General features: G+C 49.1%; 1 protein-coding gene across 1 annotated transcript in view; it reads right to left on the bottom strand.

The window, feature by feature from the left end:
• Positions 1-17,506, bottom strand: part of CTSF (cathepsin F) — a 22,630-nt gene extending 5,124 nt beyond the window's left edge. The window contains exons 1-2 of the mRNA XM_008579003.1: positions 17,321-17,506; positions 6,862-7,041 (exon numbers count right to left, since the gene is read on the bottom strand). Coding sequence (XP_008577225.1) covers positions 6,862-7,041; positions 17,321-17,506 — 366 coding nt within the window. The remainder of the gene's footprint in view (positions 1-6,861; positions 7,042-17,320) is intronic.
• Between the last annotated feature and the right edge of the window lie 357 nt (positions 17,507-17,863).

Here is a 17,863-nt window from a genome sequence, read left to right as displayed (position 1 = left end):
GCCCGGGAGCAGCCCCAGCAGCCCCAGCAGCCGCAGCAGCCGCAGCCAGGGCGCCATGGCGAGGGCGAAGACGGCGGCCCGGACGCGCGCACGGACAGACGCGCGGAACAACGGACCAGGCACAGGAGCCCGCGGCCGGCGGGACCCCGTCTCCTCCGGCTGCGGGCGCAGGGGCGCTGGCCAATGGGCGCGGGCCTGGTGCGCCTGCGCGCTCGCTTATTTACTCGAGGCACGTGGGGCGCTGGGGTGAGGGGCGGGGAGCGGCGTCTGACCCTGGAGTGAAGCTAGTAAGTGGCATTTTCTGCATCCCTGTTCTAGGTTAGGCATTGCCTGCCATCTCCCTTGAATCATCGTAGCGGTTCTGGGAATTAGGTGCTGTCCTTACCTTACAGGTGAGGAGGTAGAGGCTTGTCAAACATCTGGTAAGACGGAGAGCTGCACTTGAACCCAGACAGTTGGCTTCAGAGCTTGGGTTCGCAGCTTGATCGTCCCTGTTCTCGACAGCAAAATGGCAGGTAATATTCCCCGTGCTGGCAGTGTCGCAAGATGTGGTGAGGATCAAACGCAGTCATGCGAGCATAACCACTGAAGCGAAGGGCACAGGGCTGGGACTGTGCCCCCAAGCATGCACACGCTGTGCTCCAGGACTGCCACGTGGAGGCACGTACAGACGCATTAGGCACAGTGCTGCATTCTCGGAGCTCACGGTCTAGTGGAGAGACTGAGAAAAAGACGTTTTCCTGCAAGGTGTTCCCAGCGTGGAAAGAGGAAACAGGGATGGGAATGTTTCAGGAAACTGGAGAAATCACAGGAGCAGGTGGGCAGTTGGCCTGGTCTCAGAAGGTGGGAGAACTGATGCTAAAGATTATTTAGTCCAAACCTGACTTCACAGCAGCAGAGATCTAGAGAGGTGAAGTGACTTTCCAGCTATTCAGAAATTAGTGCTGGGCTGGCCAGTTAGCTCAGTTGGTTAGAAGGTGGCACTGATAACACCGAGGTCCAGAGTTTGACCCCTGTACAGCCAGCGCCAAAAAAAAAAAAAAAAAAAAAAAACCAGCAAAGAGGAAAGAAAAACAAAATTAGTGCTGGAGCCAGGTCACCCGCTGAGGTCTGAGAGGGAAGGGCTTGAGGGACTCCAGTTGGTACTGATCTCTCCCTGCTTGTGCTCTCCCCTGGTTTAAGCACTTTGGGGCTCCCCTTGTCTCTCTTACAGGAGACAGTCCCAGGTCCTTAAGGTAGCTTTGAAGGCCCAGTGACATCCGTTTTCTCCTTGGTCCTCACACGGTTCTGTGCACTTAACACGCCAGCCTCCGTCTATCCGCATCCTCAGAAGCCCAGGCTCGTGCACACCGTGGAAGCTTCACACTTGCGCTTCCCTCAGCCTGACTCCCAGACACCTTTTAGTTCTCAGTTTGGAAGTCACTTCCTCGGGAAGGCATTCCTGACCCACCCACTTGCCACTGGCTGGGGTCAGTGCCACTACCTCTTATCCCTAGCTTCCTAGCCCCCCCCCCGAAATTCCTCTCACACTGAGCTGCACTTTCCCGTTCCCTGGTGGTGTCCTCCACTTGGCCAGGAGCTCCTCAGGACAGGAACTTTGTGGCTTGTTGTCTTGCTCACTGCTCTTTACTCAGCACCTAGCACAGTGCCCGACACACTGAATACCTGCTTAATAGATGTGTTGGATGAATGAATGACTCCCTTGGCATGCCCTGGAGCAGGTGTGATGTCACCCAACTGCTGTTTAATGCATATCTTCGCTTTCTAGATGGATGAAGGCTGTACATATTGTCCTTACTGTCCTGGCAGAAGAATCTCAGAAAATGCCTGCTGTCATTGGCCCAGGACACCTACCTGTGTCTGTGGAAGGCCACATACCCACACTCACACACACTTCATCTCTTGAAAGATCTGAGGCTGAATGAATTAAAAGCAGGGTTTCCAGGGCCGGCCCGGTGGCGCACTGCGATAGTGCGCCGCTTGGGAAGTGCGGCGGCGCTCCCGCCGAGGGTTCGGATCCCACATACAGACCGGTTCCCACTCACTGGCTGAGCGAGGTGCGGGAGCGACCCCGAGGGTTGCGATCCTGTTGCCGGTCCCGGGCCGGTGCGGGCGTGACACTGAGGGTTGCGATCCGTTGCCGGACATGAAAAAAGACAAAAAAAAAAAGCAGGGGTTTCTAAAGCCCTGGCAGCAACAGCAGGACTTTTCTTAGATCCAGGTTTCCAGAGATCCACATTAGCAGTGTACTTAGCCTTTGTGGGAGACAGTCATGTTTCCTGGATACTGGAGCCACCTGACAAGTGTCTGGGGGAAAAGGTAGCTCATCTTCTTGCCAGAGTGATGCAGAAGAGCATAATTGTAATTAATGGGGTGGGGAGGAGAAGTATTTTTTAAGCCACACATATATTACCTCGGGCAGTTCTCACAACTTTTCCAGAGAGAAATTGTACAATTACAAAAGAAGAAACTGAAGCTCGGGAGCATGCCAACATTCAGAAGCTGAGCTGAAAAGAGGGAGGCAGCAGAGGAGACGGGGAAGGAATGGACGTCGTGGGAGGAGGAAGACGCAGAGAGGGCGATGTTAAGAAAGCAGAAGAAGGGAGTGTATTTTGAGAAAGAGGATGTGGCTGGCTCTTCCAGATGCCACTGGGAGGGCAATTAAGATGAAGAGAGAGAAGTAACCTTTGGATTGGGCAACTCATAGGGCATTGGGGACCTCATTAAGAGCATGGGTTGAGGAGAGAATGGGAGAAATGTGGACAAGGATTTCAAGTTTTGCCATGAAGGAGAGTAGAGAAATGAAGTGATAACTGGAGGAGTATGGGGCATCCAAAGAGTGTTTTTAAGATGGAGACACTAGAGCATGTTTATGGGTAGAGAGATTGATGGGAATAGAAAGGGAGGTGTTGATGATTCAGGAGAGAAAGGGCAGACTTGCAGGAGCAAGGAGGTGAGAAGGTGAGGGGTCATCTGTTATCTATTCCTGTGTAAAACATTACCACAAAATTAATGGTTTAAAGCAATGAGTATTGATTATATCAGTTTCTATGGGTCAGGAGTCCAGGCACGGCTTAACTGAGTCCTCTGCAAGGCAGCATTCATAGTGTTGCAGGGCTGCAGTTTCATCTGAGGCTCAACTGGGGAAAGATCCACTTCCAAACTCATGTGCTGCTGGCAGCATTCAGTTCCTTGTGGGCTGCCAGACTGAGGGCCTCAGGTCCTTGACACATGGGCCTTCCCAACACTGCCACTTGCTTCCTCAAAGCCAGTAAGAGAAAGACAGGCTATTATAATCTTTTATAACATAATCACATATATTGATTACCTCTGCTGTCTCCTATTGGTTAGAAGCAAGTTACAGGTCCTGCCCACACTCCAGGGGAGGGGATTACCCAAGGGTGTGAATATCAGGAGGCAGGGGTCACAGGGGCCACCTCAGCATCTGCCTGCCACAGGAATTCCCCAGAAGAGTACCCAGCACATGGAAATTTTAACAGCAGCAATAATAAAAACTAACACTTAATGTGCACTGACTCCAGTCTAGGCACTCAGAGTCCATGGCATGTACATGTACTAGCCCATTTAACCCCATACAACCCATGAGATAGGTATGATGCAGAGGAGGAAACCAAAGCAAAAAGAGATTCAGTAACTTGCCCAAGTAGCAAAAATGGTAAATGATGGAAGCTAGTTTGAATCTAGTTCCAATATTCATAAAGATTCTGCCTCTCAAACTGGCCTCTGCAGGCATCCTGGGGTATAAAAGGCATGTCATTGAAAGCCAGAGGATAAATAGAGCACTGCTCCTCCAAGCACACTCAATGGACTAAATAGATCAGTCACCCAGTCACAGAGGGGTAGCTGACAATGCATGGTCCTGGCTTTTGCCTCGGCAGGTCTGGGTAAGGAACTTGGGATATGCCAGTGAATCTTATGAACACTTATGTTTGAAAAGTATGCCATTATACATCAATTTTTACACAAGGTGGAGTGCCAGCTAGCTCTGTTGGTGGAGCATGACACTCTTACATGGTCTGAAATTTACTTTTAATTAATTAATTTTTGTTTTTTAAAAAGATGTCTGGTAAGAGGATCTTAACCCTTGACTTGGTATTGTCAGCACCACGCTCACACAGTGAGCTAACCGGCCACCCCTATATGGGATCCGAACCCATGGCCTTGGTGTTATTAGCATGACACTCTCCCGAGTGAGCCACGGGCTGGCCCCTTAATTTATTTTTTATCAGGACACATCCCCAAAATATTTGGGGTGGTGTGCAAAATTTGCAGCCCTTCTTATAGGACCTTAGATTTCAATAAAATGGTAGTTGCTTGTGACTCATCCCCAGGTCCCAAGTAAGGGGTTGATTTCACCCTCTTCTGCCACTAGAATTTGAGAAAGTCTGCACCATTTACACTGAGATAAAAGCAGCTCATGAATGAAAACAGCTAAGAGGCGAACTGACAGCTCAATCACAGCCGGATGTAATTGGCCTTTCTAGGACAAGATAAGACAAACAGCAGGGTTTTCACTTCTGCAAGTGTTCACCTGATTTATGCAAGTTCCAGGTAACAACTGTATGCTCTGAATCCATTCCAGACCCCTCTGCATGTACCTCCTGCCCTTCAGAAACGGCAGACAACTTATAGGAATTTTACTCAGTAAGTGAGTCTATTAGTCTGTTTCTGTTGCTTATAACAGAATATCCCAAGCTGTGTAATTTATAAAGGAAGGAAATTTATTTCTTACAGTATTGGAGGCTGGGAAATCCAAAGTCTGGGGGGCACATCTAGTGAGGGTGCTTCTGGGTGGTTACTCTCTACAGCAATTCAGGGTGTCACATGGTGAGAATGGCCTGAGCAAGAGAGCTAACCTCCTCACTTGCCCTCCTCTTAAAGCCATGAACCATGCCATTACTCCATGAATGGGCCAGTCCATTCACAAGGGCACAGTCCTCACAATCTAATCACCTCTTAAAGGCCCCACCTTTTGACACCATAATCGGATTTCCCATCCTCAGCACTGTTGCAGTGAGGGTCAGGCTTCAATGAGTTTTAGGGGGACATTCAATCCACAGCAGTCAGATACTTCTAAGCCTTGGCTCCCCAGAATGACAGAAGTCTTTTTCTGGGAGGAGATGGGAGGCAGCAAGGAGGGATTAGAAAAGTGGGAAAAATCACAGGTTTTAGAGTCAGACTGACTGACCCAGGTTCTAATTCTGGTTCTGCCACTTCAAATTGGCTTTGTGACTATGAGCAAGTTACTTTAGCTCTTTGAGCTTTTTGTAGAAACAGGAACAGGGTAGAAATGTATGTCATTAATTACATCAGTTCTAACTTTCTAGGAAAAAACCGCTCTCACAGGAAGTCCTAAAGGAAGGATGTGAGAGCTCTCCGAGAGCGCCCACAAAGAAGAGGTGGCCAATAAAGCACAGCTTCGTCGGCTGTGCTTTGACGTACACCAGAGGTCCTAAAGAGAGATCCACTGTCCCTGGAAATCTGGATTTGGAAATTCGTGGAGGCATTTTTGGTTATCACATTGATTGGGGCTCTTCTGATCTTTAGTAGATGGAGCCAGGGATGCTAGACATCCTTCAATGTTTGGCACAAACCCCATAATAGAGAATTGTTCCATGTCCTGCACAACTTTCTTATGTCCCACTGGGTATTTACTTAAGTGGAAGACCTGTTTGTCATTATCTGAGCTGAGAACTCTAACTTTGTTATACACGTAAACATATAATATTATGTGCACAGTTTTAGTATATACAGTACTGAATTTCCCAGGAATGCTACTGAAGTATAAATCAAAGGAAGAATTTTCCCTGTATGAGTTCAGATCTTTATGAAGGGTTATTCACCATTTCAGAAGATCACGTTTCTTTCTTTTCTTTCTTTTTTTTCCCTTTTTTGTCTTTTTTCGTGACCGGCAACGGATCGCAACCCTCAGTGTCGCGCCCGTACCAGACCAGGACCGGCAACGGGATCGCAACCCTCGGTGTTGCTCCCACACCTCGCTCAGCCAGTGAGCGGCCGGTCTGTATGTGGGATCCGAACCCTCGGCGGGAGCGCCACCACGCTCCCAAGCGGCGCACTGTAGCAGTGCGCCACCAGGCCGGCCCAGAAGATCACGTTTCTGAAGTCAACGCACCTGTATCAGTCTGTATTGGAAACAGTCTCAGTTCACAATGATCATTTCATTATGTGTTCTAGCGTGATCCTGATTGAGCATGTACATGTGGAAATGCAGATTTCTTTAGCATAAATTACTTTCATTTTCCTTGATTTTTAAAATTATATAGTTAGGTAGGATATTATCTATTAATTTCATTTTGTTCATTCAACAAATATTGACCATGTGCATACGACACATCAGGCACAATCTAGATGTTGGGGATGTAAAGAGGGCATCGTCAAATATTTATTGCTAAAAGGCCATGTTGGGTCTGAAACAGCTGGGATCCACTGCTAGGCTGATCTGGGTTCCCACGTCCACCACCATCTGTTGTGACCTGGGACACATTTCTCACCTCTCTGAGCCTCAGTTTCCTATAGGGGTGTGGGTAGATTACACGGGATCGTGTAGCTACAGTGCCCACCCCTCATGTGTTCTCACTGAATGGTAGTTGTCAACATTATACTGCTTCCTTTATGGCACAAGTACAATAACACCCTTTTATTTTTCTTAAATAATTCTTCAAACTGCATTGCCTAGCTACATCTTTCTTGTGAGGCTCCTCGTCTCCCTACCACCTCTAAGTTTTCCGAAACCTGCAGTGATTTATTTGCTCTGCACGAGCAGGAGAGGAGGGAGCCGGTGTCTGAGGGTGTGGCTGCGTCCCCACCTCCTTTCCCCACCATCAGAGCAACTGGTAGGTCTGCGGCCCACTGCTGTCGTGACTTCGCATTGACACACGGTGGCGCTGTTGAGGCTCGATCCCGCACATCCCGGGGTGTCGGCAGCCCTGGAAGAAGTTGAGGGGCTCGCTCTGGGCGCGCCTTCACCTCCCGTGCAGCCACTGCCCTCCCAAGCACAACCTGGGTCGAGAAGAGTCCAGCATCACTGGATGAAAATCGGCCTTAATCTACATCCCCTACATGCAGCCAAAAATTAAAACAGAGACATCTGGCCTGTGCGCTTCACACCACCTATTTGACATCAACCTCTGGATCTCAAACATGGCCAAAACTGCATATTATCTTCCCACCCCACTTCAGGAATCTCCCGTCACAGCATATGGCATCACTATCCCCCCCGTTGTAGACCTGAAGTGTCCTTGCTCCTTCCTTTTCTCCATGCCCATCTCTAACCCTCTTCCAGTGCTCTGTATCCCACCTCCCAATAGTTCCCAAATCCGCCCACTTCCTTCCATTCCCACAGCCACTGCTCATGGCCAAGCCACCATCACTGCTTGCCCAGGTGGATCCACTCCCGCCTCCAATAATGTACCCTCCATGCAGCAGTTTAGAGGCGCCCCCTTAAAAGTAAACTGGAACAGGTGTGAGCAGTGATGTGCAGACCAGATCCCCCCTTGAGCAGTGGACTTGGTGTCCACCTACTGGGAGTGCTGTCAGCTCCTGGGGGGATCGCCTTAGCTGAACAGTCACACCCCCTTCCCCCATTTTTTTTTTTTTAAAGAACCTGCATCTAGTGATGAGTCTGAAGGGTCATGGTTTCAGAACTCCCTATAAGGTCAGAGGAGGCGTCCATAATACTGCATGGCCGCTCAACTTCTCCCCTGCCCTGTCTTGCTTCCTTCCCTTCTCTCCTCCAGGTATTGATCTGAAGAGCCCTCCCTAACAGACCTCCTGCCCGCTAATCTCCATCTCAGGGTCTGCTTCCCCAGGAGCCCAACCCATGACATATCATGGCCCTCCCTGCACTTAGAAGAAAATACATACTGCACACCATGGCATGTAAGGCTGGGCGTGATCTGTGTATTGTTGAATTAGGGCTCACAGACCCTTCAAACCCATTGTACAGACTGGGTCACACACCCCTCATATACAGACTATGTCACAGACCTCTCATATGAGAAGCAGGGTCACCAGACGCTTCACATGTCTGGCTGGGTCACCAGATTCCTCACATACAGGTCCACAAGCTAGGTAATTAGGAAAGACCCTGAGATCCGTTGGCAGAGGACACAAACTCAGTCCTCAGCTTCCTCAGCAGCAGCAACAGCTTACAGATCCAGCAGCAGTGGCTTCTCGGGGCATCCTGGGGGCCCCGGCAGCAACCACTAGTGGCCTCCCCATGGCCCCCCTGGGGACATCCCAGGGGCAGAGGACACTGGATAAGAGCCATTTGTCCTTTATACTCAAGTCTGATAACCCAGGACACCTGGGTGCCCACGTGCATCCACAGACAACACCCAAGGAACAACTGGGCACATGTGCACAGTTACATATTTACATCAAATGCTCAGCAAGATTCCAAACATCCAAGGGAGTCCTGACCATTTTCCTATATTTTCCCCACAATCTGGCTCATGCCTTCCCATTTGAACTCATCTCATGCCTGGCTCACCACCCCTCACTATGCCTCTGCCAAAGTGACACCCTTTCTGTTGACAAGCTCAGCACTTCCCTGTCACAGGTCCTTTGTGCTGGCTGTTCCCTCTGCCTGTAGAGATCTCTTCTGCTCTGTAAAGGTCAGGTTCCTTCTTAGCCTTCCAGTCTTGGCTTAATGTTATAGGACCACCTCATCTAAAGGAGCCCCCTCTCCCTACCTCAGAACACTTTATACCTTTCAGCATATTTTGCTTGTTTCCTCATGTTGCTTATTTCCCACTGGACTGTAAACTTCTGAGAGTGGGGACCTTGACTGTCTTATTCTCCTCTGTTTCTATCCCCACTATGGGAACACTGCCTGCCCTTAAGACCATTTTCTCCACCAGGTATCATAGGCCCCCGAGCTTTCTGAGGCTGTGAAAATGTTGGAGAATAGAAAAAATGAATGGAGAATGGAAAAAAGAAGTTTTATTGACCTCAAATTTTTTTAAAAAGGAAAATGCTATGTATTTAATCAAATGCCTCTAGAAGAAAGTCATTTTATTGATGTTATTATTAAATTTAATGTTCACAAATATTTTGGTACAACTTAGAAGGATTTGTAGGTTAGAATTTCTCAGCCCAAGACCATCTGGAGGATATACTGGAATGAGCAGGACTGAAGCCATGTTGGGACCTAAAACTGCATGGGCTCTAAAAGACTTTAAAAGAATACAGTTTTGGGGCCAGCCCGGTGGCGCACTGGATAAGTGCGCCGCTTGGGAAGCGCGGTGGCGCTCCCGCCCGAGGGTTCGGATCCCACATACAGACCGGTTCCCGCTCACTGGCTGAGCAAGGCGCGGGAGCAATGCCGAGGTTTGCAATCCCGTTGCCAGTCCCCGGTCCGGTACGGGGGCGACACTGAGGGTTGCGATCCGTTGCCGGACACAGAAAAAAGACCAAAAAAAATAAAAATAAATAAATAAATAAAATAAAAGAATACAGTTTTTTTTCGTGGCATGCATTTCTCTGAGTTCCTTCTTTTCTTATGGTATTGATATTTTGAACCTTGGTGTGGGGAAAGTTAAGGTAAATGGTCAGGGTCTCTCAGCAGTTCAGAGTCTTGCTGAGCATTTGATGTAAATATGCACGTGTGCCCAGGTGTTCCTTGATTATCATCTAATGCAATTGCGCATGTGCACCCAGGTGTTCCTGGGTTGTCTGACTCACACCCAGGTGTCCTGAGTTACCAGACTTAAGTATAAAGGACAAGCAGTTCTGATCCACTGTCCCCCGCCCCGTGGGATGCCTCTGGGGGGCCACATGGAAACAGCCACTAGTACCAAATCTGCTGCCTTTGCTGAGGAAGCTGAGGACTGAGCTCGTGTTGTCGGCCAATGGCTCCCAGGATCTTTCCCAATTATGTAGCATGGACCTGCATGTGAGGGGTCTGGTGACCCAGCCTGGCATATGAGGGGTCTGTGACCCAGTCTGCACAACAGGTTTGAAGGGTCTGTGAGCCCTAACCCAGCAATATACTACTTGGTTATGGAGCAAGACGACTGTAAAGCTACAGCAATAGTATTGCTAAGACTACGCCAACTGTTGGGTTACAGCAATAGCTACACTAAAGGCAAAACGTTTCATTATTTTAGTTATAATAAGTTTCCTTTGTATTGTCAGGACTAGAGCTCAGACCCTTCAAACCCATTGTACAGACTGGGTCACCAGACCCCTCACATGCCAGGCTGGGTCATAGACCCCTCATCTGCAGGTCCGCACTAGGTAATTGGGAAAGATCCTGGATTCGTTGGCAGACGGCACGAGCTCAGTCCACAGCAGCAGCAGCGGTGGCCTCCCAGAGGCCCTGGCAGCAACAGCTTGCAGTAGTGCCCCCCACCCGCAGGGGGACCCCACTGTGGATCAGAGCCACTCAGTCCTTTATACTTAAGTTCATAACCCAGTACACCTGGGTGCATGTGCACAATTACATTAGACAATAACCAAGGAACACCTGGGCGCACGTGCATATTTACATCAAATGCTAAGCAAGATTCTGAACATCTGAGGGGCCCTGACCATTTTCCTGTCTTTTCCCTACAATATTATTTACATAAATGTACAGTTGTTTTCCAGCCAGCCTAGAGCTGCAGACTTGCACATACTATCCGGACCCTGGAAACCAAAGAAAACATCAGCAAAGCTATACTGATTCCACCCCTCCAGCAGGACCATGAGATAACAGCAAGGATGGGAACAGAAACCAGACTGAGTAAGCCTTGGTGAGACCTTGCACAGAGCCCCCATGACTCACATCCACCTCCTCCCTGCTTTTCATTTTCTATGCTCCATTCCCTCAACCCCCTCTTTGAAAACCCCCCAGTAAATATGAGTCTTTCAGATGCCTTTAGTCTGGCCTTTCTCTTTCAGGTTTACCAGAGAGATGAGCAGCCAGACCCGTGACTGGTAACAGATACAGGATGATTGCTTAAAAATCACAGCAAATCATAATTTTTTTTTTTTTTTTTAAAGATGACCGGTAAGGGGATCTTAACCCTCGACCTGGTGTTGTCAGCACCACGCTCAGCCAGTGAGCGAACCGGCCATCCCTATATGGGATCCGAACCCATGGCCTTGGTGTTATCAGCACCACACTCTACCGAGTGAGCCACAGGCCAGCCCAGCAAATCATAATTTAAATGAGTTAACATGAAGTCAGATAATTTGAGAAGCAAAACTATAAATTTATTGCAAAAAAGGATTGTAGCAACATATTTGCATTTGGTCAGGTGTGATAAGATTGGGGCACCTGGGCCGGCCCGGTGGTGCACTAGAGAGTGTGCCGCTTGGGAGTGCAGCGGTGCTCCCGCCGAGGGTTCGGATCCCATGTGGAGACCGGTTCCCGCTCACTGGCTGAGCGTGGTGCGGGCACGACACCGAAGGTTGCGATCCCATTGCCGGTCCCCGGTACGGGCATGACACCGAGGGTTGCGATCCCGTTACTGGTCAGTAAAAAAGACAAAAAGGAATAAAAAAAAAAAAAAAAAGATTGGGGCACCAAAAGTTTGAGGGACTTAAGGCCAACAAGGGTCAAAAAATGGCCCTGCCAGGCCCCTAATTGACTTGCCCTACTATTTGTTGGATAGATGGATGAATGGGTGGGTGGATGGAAGAATGCAGATTCTGGGTCCCAGACTTCATTCTTGGAGTGGAATTTATCTCAGGGGCTGTCCTTCAGCCTTGGGCATGCAGCTCCAGTCCACCTCCAGGTCTTACTGCTAAATCATGAGGTCAAGGGTTAGGGTACTGACCTTCCCCTTCCCCACCCCCACTGGCCCCAGGGTCTCATGTATAAATTGATCCCCATTCTCACTACTTTGTGTGCCAAGATCTCAGGCTACAGCAGCTTAGGAGAGTTCTAAAAGGTTCTTGTTACACCCTAATCCCAGAATGACCTGCAACTCACCTCACCTTTACATAACTTAGAGGTGTCATTCTACAAGAACAGTAATAAAGCAGTGCTAACTCCTGCCCAGTGCTAAACCCTTCAGGAATTATCTTTTAATTTAGGCCATTACAGGTGGTCTGAAGCCTTTAGGCGTAGAAGTAGGAGAGGCTGAAATCTCAATAACTCCTTCAACAAAGCCCATTTATTTATTTTAAAAGATGACCGGTAAGGGGATCTTAACCCTTGACTTGGTGTTGTCAGCACCACGCTCAGCCAGTGAGCAAAACGGCCATCCCTATATGGGATCTGAACCCAGGGCCCTGGTGTTATCAGCACCGCACTCTCCAGAGTGAGCCACAGGCCAGCCCAATGAAGCCCATTTAAATCTTTGCCTTATACACCACAGCAGTGCCTTGGGGCCTGGGGCTGCTTGGGGACCCAAGGTATGGAGTCGGGGACCGGACCTCCCTCCCACAACCAGGCACACTGCTAGCGCCAAGTAGTATGCCAAAATCAGCACCTCCATGTGGGTGGCCCACCACAGCCACCACAATAACCACAGCTGCTGTGAAAGTGGCTAGACGCCACAACCACCACACAGATGGTCCACCAGCCACTGGAGTGCATTGACACAAGGAGAGTCACCAGCAGAGATAAAGAAAGGAAGAGGATGTCTCTCTCCACAAAGCCCATTCCAGAGTGACAGAAGCAGCATCTGCTCTATGATAATATTGGGGGACCTGATCACAGCTCTCAGCACTGGACAGATCATCTAGGCAAGAAATCAACAGAGTAATCATTATTCTTTCAGAGGGAGAGAAGAAATCTAGGGTAATTAGAGGGGTGAGGGAGAGGGGGATGGGGAGAGATTGGACAAGGGGCATAAAGAGTAAGTTCGATTTGTAACAATATACATGCTAGTAGTATTGATTTAATCAACATCTCAACGTTAAACCCCCAAAATATGTATAATCAATTTTGATTCAATAAAAATTAAGAAAAAAACCTCTACCTTAACCAGTGGGCAAGCTATTTGGGTGTTTGGTCAGATGAGGTATAGCGATTTAAAACCTGAAACTAGACCCTAACCTGGGCTGATACCACCATACTGGGGTGGGGGTGGGGGTGGGGGTGGGGAGCAAGTGGGAACAGCTGTGACGCAAGAGCTGCAAGAACTCTCAGCTGGGGGCTGGCTGGTTGGCTCAGCTGGTTACAGCACAGTGTTGTAACACCAAGGTCCAGGATTTGGATCCCCGTACCAGCCAGCCGCCAAAAACAAAAAGAGAAATCTCAGTTTGTCTGAGGATACTAAGTGGCCTGTGGCGGGAACTGGTCACAGGCCCGGTTGCAGGCATCCGAAGGTGGTGTGGGGCACAGGCGTCAGTGGCTACAGATCCTGGGCGATGGTAGTCAGAGTCAGCAGCTGGCAAGGCCCCCTCACCTGGCCCCCATCTGCTGGGGATTAGCACAGAGCACACCCCCCAAGTTCTGGTCCAGAGCCTCGGGAGCAGCGTTCCTGTAGTGGATTGAATTGTGTCCCTCCGAAACTCACTGAAGCTTGAATTGAGTCCCCCAAGTTTTATGTACTAGAAACTTGGCCCCTGCTGCGACTGTTAAGAGGGTGGGAAATCCTATTATGGTAATTGAAAGGTGGAGCCTTGAAGAGGGGATTAGATTGTAGGACCGTGCAGTAGTGAATGGATTAAAAATGGTGTCCAGGGGCGTGGTTCTGAGGGCTTTAAAAGGAGAGGAGAGTCTGTCTCTCTCTCACTCTCTCTGCTTCCACCATCTTGCAGTGTGAGATCCCTGGGTCACTGTCACCACCACTAGATGTGGTCCTTGGACTTTGGAATTCCCAGCCACAGAAATTGTAAGAAATAAATTTCATTTTTCTTTATAAATCACCCAGTTCCAAGTATTTTGTTATAAGCAACAAAAATAGTCTAATCCAGTTCCCTTGTACAGGCCAGGATGACTCAGGCCCAGCCTCCTCACCCCTCCCTGGAATGCTCTCCTGCCACACTCTTCCCTGCCTCATTCCCCAGGCTGATTCCAAACTCCAGGCAGCCACAGTCTCCCCCAGGGGCCAAATCTTGGGTGTCTTGCTATACATGAGCAGATCAGATAATGCCCTAGTGGACCTTGTGCTTTGGCTTGAGCTCCTTAGTCACCAGAGCCTAGTTCTTGGTGGCCTCCATGACTCTGATTAAGCAAATTGTCTAGGGTCTCCAGCAGCTCTACCCCAAGGGCCTGTGTTCTTTCCCCTGCCCCACGCTCTCTACCCCTGAACCAGGGAGGCGCCCCGCTGTCGCTGCCTCATCTCCTTATCTATAACACAGGGGCTAGTGTGAGTCCCTATGTAGACTGTTGTGAAGAATAAAGGAGTTAATGGCTGAAAAGCCTTCAGAATAACGAAACTCTTCAAAATATTAGTTATTACATCATGGATCCTTCCCATTTTTTGAGTAGCTTCCACTGAATTGTCTACTGAGCAGATCAGAGCCGAAGTGGAACTTTGGGCAAATCCCTTCCCTTGGTTGACATCTGTGCATTGAGGGGATTGGTGTGGGTCATCTCAAAGTCCTAAATGCAGATCTAGAAACAGGGTTCAGGTCACCTGCCTTCAAGGCAGCCTGGCCCCGTGAAACAAGCATGAGCCCTTAGATTTAGGGGGCCGTGGTGTGAGAAATCCCCTATCTGGAACAGTGACCTGCCCAGCACATAGTAGGTACTCAATAAAGGTTATTTTTTTCTTCTTTTTTGCTTCCCAGGCTAGCACTGTAGTCTCTTAACTGAGTTTAGGGTTAAGAGCTGACACAAATTAGGAGACTAGAGGACAGAAGACTTTAGTGATGTGGGTGGAGGTGGGCACTGGGCCCTGGTAGGGGGTACCCATGTCACAAAGGACCTCTGACCTAATTCCCAACCATTCTCCACCTGGATTTCACAACTCCAGCCACACTGCCCTCCTTGGACCCACCAGGTCACGCCCACCTCGGGACCCTTGCACTAACTTGAGCTCCTGCCTAGAATGTTCTTTCCCCAGTTCTTACATAGTTTTCTTTCTAACCCCTCCAGTCTTTGCTCGGATACTCCCTTTTCTGATCCCTCTATTGCAAATCGCCACTCTCTGAAGTTTCTATCGCTCATCCTGCTTTTATCCCCATACAATTTGTCACCATCTCATATCCCATTTGTTTTCCCTGCAGGACTGCCCTGTCTCCCCAACCAGAATGGGAGCTCCATGAGGGCAGGGATCCTGGTCTGTATTGTTCAGTGTGGTATCCCTAGTATACCTAAGGTACCATTCTAGGTCAGCACCTAGACCAGCCCGTGGTACGTAGCAGGTGCTTAGCAGACATTCGCTGATGAATATATGGCTTCCCACCACCACCTGCAGGACAAAGTCCAAACCCTCTGATCTGGCCCTGCCCCCACCTCCAGTCTCACTCCCTTCTGGGAACTTTAGTATTTGATTTAATTATTTATTTATTTTTAACAGCCAGCACAGGAATCTGAACCCTTGACCTTGGTGTTACAAGGCTGCGGTCCAACCAACTGGGCCAACTGGCCAGCCCCTTCTAGGAACTTTAAAGGCTGGTTAAGGCCCAAATGCTGGAAGCGCCTGTACATATACTATGCTCATCACCCTCTGTGCTCTGGCTCATGCTGGGTGAGAAAGCTCCCCTCCTCCTCTCCTCTGCCACCAAGAGCCTGATAACTCCTGCTTGCTCAGCCTTCTAGACGCTGGACTGCACTTGGGCGTGGCCTCCTCCAGGAAGCTCTCCCTTACCACCCTTCCCCCACCCCCCGCTCTGTTGAATGTCCCTTTAGTGGGCTCCCACTGTATCCTTCGCTTGCCATATTATTGAAATGATCTTCCCCACTAAGCCCTAAACTCCTTGGCAACAGGGACTGGGTCCCTCTAGTCTTCTCCAGTCTCCCCTATCCACCCATACACACAAAGCAAAGTGTCGGGCTCAGTGAATGTGCTCTGGACCTGAAAGAAGAACGACGTGAGCCTGAATCATTGGTGAGAATTAAGTTGGTTGGGAAACAGCTTGATTTCCTCAAGGTACAGGCACTGATGAAAGCCAAAAGTCTGATTATATTCTGCTGCTTCTCACGGGCCTCAACAGCGCAGACTTGTTTTCCATATTTTATGATAAGAAAGAGTATCATGGCTAAGAGCATGGGCTTGGAGCCAGACCACCTGGGTCTGAATCTAGAGTGCTACGTTCCTAGTTGTGTGACCTTGGGCAAGTGACATTACCGCTTTGTGCCTCAGTTTCCTCATCTGGATCTTGAAATAATAATAGTACCTACCTCACTGTATTGCCATGAGGATTAGGTGAATTAGTGCATATAAAGTGTTTAGGACAGAGCCTGACACTTAATAATCACTATGAAGGTATTAACTAATATGATTAAAATTTCTTTTTTAAATACTGTAAGTTTAGAAAATGAATCAATTTAAGAAAAACGATAATACAAGGTAAAGGTGGCCCAAACACAGAAACCCCTGGGGCCAGGAGGAGTTGGGGCCTGTTGGCTTAGTGGCTTAGCAGAGTCAGAAACACCTGGGCTCCCAGCTGCTCTCACCAGCAGGTGCCCTTTGGCACTTGGCTCAGCTTCCCAGAGCAGCCAGATCACCAAAGAGCCAGTCTGCTCATTTGGCAACTCGATGAACAGTTCACAGAATTACTCATTGTACTTTTAAGTTGTACTTTTATCTCTGGCTTTGCCCTTGACATTTTATAAGTGAACAAGCATTCCTAGCCAACCAATCATTCCCCTCTTTTACTGCCCCTGTCCCAGCTACTGCCCAATCCCCTGACCCAGCATGTCCCATTACCCCTACCCACCACCCTCACCTCCGCCTTTGCCCCCACCTCTGCCCCTTCCTCTACTTAAAAAAAAATAAATAGGGCCGGCCTGTGGCTTACTCAGGAGAGCGTGGTGCTGATAACACCAAGTCAAGGGTTAAGATCCCCTTACCGGTCAACTTTTAAATAAATAAATAAATAAATAAATAAATAAATAAATAGGGCTACTTCTCCGAGAACACCACATGGCAGGTGACACCTGTGCAGCAGGAAGGCACTGGAATGGGAGGCATCTGCGGCTTCCACAGTAGCTTCATCAGCGGCATCTGGGGCTGGGGCTGCAGCAGCAGAGCTTGCAGAGGCAAGACCGAGGACAAGGAGTGGATCCCTGTCACCAAACTGGCTGCTTGGTCAAGGACATGAAGATCAAGTCCCTGGAGGAGATCCATCTCTTCTCCCTGTCTATCAAGGAGTCTGAGATTGTTGTTTTTTTCCTGGGGGAATCCCTCAAGGATGAGGTTTTGAAGATTATGCCAGTGCAAGAGCAGACCAGTGCTGGCCAGCGTTCCAGCTCAAAGCGTTTGTTGCCATTGAGGACTACAATGGCCACATTGGTCTGGGTGTTAAGTACTCCAAGGAGGTAGCCACTGCCATCCAAGGGGCCATCAGCCTGGCCCAGCTCTCCATTGTCCCTGTGCAGAGAAGCTACCAGGGGAACAAGATTGGCAAGCCCCATACTGTTCCTTGCAAGGTGATAGGTCGCTGCAGTTCTGTGCTGGTGCACCTTGTCCCTGCCCCTAAAGGGGTATCTCAGTCCTCCTACCCAAGAAATTGCTGCTGATGGCCAGTGCTGACAAATGCTACACCTCAGCCAGGGGCTGCATGGCCACCTTGGGCAATTTCACCAAGGCCGCCTTTGTGCCATCTCCAAGACCTACAGCTGTCTGACCACTGACCTCTGGAAGAATACCGTGTTCACCAAGTATTCCCATTAGGAACTCACTGACCATCTTGTAAAGACCATCTTGTAGCTCCAGCTGTAGCTACAACAAAAGGTTTTTATACAAGAAAAATAAAGTTAATTAAGCCTGTT

Source organism: Galeopterus variegatus, unplaced genomic scaffold (assembly GCF_000696425.1).
Source record: "Galeopterus variegatus unplaced genomic scaffold, G_variegatus-3.0.2 Scaffold1795, whole genome shotgun sequence".
NCBI lineage: Eukaryota > Metazoa > Chordata > Mammalia > Dermoptera > Cynocephalidae > Galeopterus > Galeopterus variegatus.
The sequence above is the reverse complement of the archived record's forward strand: the minus strand, read 5'-3'. Positions and strand labels throughout refer to the sequence as shown.